Source organism: Chlorocebus sabaeus, chromosome 8 (genome assembly GCF_047675955.1).
Source record: "Chlorocebus sabaeus isolate Y175 chromosome 8, mChlSab1.0.hap1, whole genome shotgun sequence".
In the NCBI taxonomy this organism is placed as follows: domain Eukaryota; kingdom Metazoa; phylum Chordata; class Mammalia; order Primates; family Cercopithecidae; genus Chlorocebus; species Chlorocebus sabaeus.
Genome location: NC_132911.1, coordinates 91,635,469 through 91,637,198, shown reverse-complemented (window position 1 = coordinate 91,637,198; position 1,730 = coordinate 91,635,469). Strand labels below are relative to the sequence as shown.

Genomic DNA, 1,730 nt, shown 5'->3' with positions numbered 1-1,730 from the left:
TGTGTAAGAGGGGCCAGAAAAACTCTCTAAAACAGGAATAGAAAAGAATAAAAGCAGCTGTCAGAGTAGGAAAAAACTTGAGAGAAGCAACGGAACCCTTGTTTCAGATCACGCGATTCTAACAAGAGTTACGTCCGGGCACCTCAGAGCATTCGGGATTTTGGCCAAGGCGACGAAGGATCTCGTCCGGGTCGATCTCATACGCGCAGGCGCACACGCAGCGGAAAGTTCTTCCGTGCTAGGTCGTGCTTGTAAAGAAGCGGTACTTCCTCTTACTCCCGAGACAGAACTTCCCCTCAGGCAGGAGAACGTCCATCGAACGAAATGGAGAACAAAAGACCGCGACTGCTCGAAGAAGCGGACAAGCAGAAAAAGATAGTCAGGGTGGGACTCAGTGCACCTTCCATGCTACGAAAGAACCAGCTAGGTTTCCTCAGATTCGCCAACTATTGCCGTTTAGCTCGCGAGCTGCGTGTAAGCTGCATGCAGAGGAAAAAGGTCCAGATTCATAGCTGGGATCCCTCGTCTTTGGCAAGTGACCGATTTAACCGCATACTGGCGAATACCAACACTGACCAGCTCTTCACAGTGAACCAAGTCGAAGCTGGAGGCTCCAAGTACGGCATCATCACTATGCGAGGCCTGACTACCCCTGAACTCCGGGTATACCCGCACAAAAGCCTCTACGTCCCTAATCGGAAGGTGAATTCTATGTGCTGGGCCTCACTGAATCACTTGGATTCCCACCTTCTGCTGTGCTTCGTGGGACTCGCAGATACTCCCAGTTGTGCCGTGCTGCTCCCAGCGTCGCTGTTCATAGGTAGCTACCCAGGAATGCGTCGTCCAGGCATGCTCTGCAGTTTCCAGATCCCTGATGCCTGGTCCTGCGCCTGGTCCCTGAACATCCACGCGTATCACTGCTTCAGTACAGGCTTGTCTCAGCAGGTCCTGTTGACCAACGTGGTGACGGGACACCAGCAGTCATTTGGTACTAGCAGTGATGTTTTGGCCCAGCAGTTTGCAATCATGACTCCTTTGCTGTTTAATGGCTGTCGCTCTGGGGAGGTCTTTGGCATTGATCTGCGCTGTGGAAATCAAGGCAGGGGGTGGAAGGCCATTTGCCTATCCCATGATTCAGCAGTGACCTCTCTGCAAATCCTCCAAGAAGGGCAATGCCTGGTGGCATCAGACATGACTGGAACTATCAAGCTGTGGGACTTGAGGGCCACTAAATGTGTAACACAGTACGAAGGTCATGTGAATAACTCCGCCTACCTGCCCCTGCATGTGAACGAGGAAGAAGGAGTCGTGGCGGCCGTGGGCCAGGACTGCTACACGAGAATCTGGAGCCTCCGTCATGGCCACTTGCTCACAACCATACCCTCCCCATACCCCGCCTCGGAGGATGACATTCCCAGTGTGGCCTTCTCTTCTCGCCTCGGGGGTTTCCGAGGAGCACCAGGGCTGCTCATGGCTGTACGGGAGGACCTTTATTGTTTCTCCTACAGCTAATTCTTCAGGGTGCAGCCCGGAGGAACGTGGATTTGACTTAAAGAAGTAAAGAGTATCATATTATCGTTTCTGTGAGCGCATTTTAAGAGATGTTCGATGTTTGTAGATCCCATCCATCCGGCTGCCAGGGGTAAGGTGCTGTTTTATGTGAAGATAGTTCTGTAAAGTTGTTTCAGTTAAACTGTGGGCTTAGAAAGCGTGAAACTGTTTCCCTTTTC

At 51.8% G+C, this 1,730-nt stretch overlaps 1 protein-coding gene across 1 annotated transcript; it reads left to right on the top strand.

Moving 5' to 3' along the window:
- Positions 1-298: 298 nt before the first annotated feature.
- On the top strand, positions 299-1,512 carry DCAF4L2 (DDB1 and CUL4 associated factor 4 like 2). The gene has a single exon (XM_008001032.3). The coding sequence runs from the start codon at positions 325-327 to the stop codon at positions 1,510-1,512; it is 1,188 nt and encodes a 395-aa protein (XP_007999223.1). The 5' UTR covers positions 299-324.
- The last annotated feature ends 218 nt before the right edge of the window (positions 1,513-1,730 follow it).

Coding starts and splice junctions, on each gene's coding strand:
- DCAF4L2 (XM_008001032.3), top strand. CDS start 325: ATGGAGAACAAAAGACCGCGACTGCTCGAAGAAGCGGACAAGCAGAAA.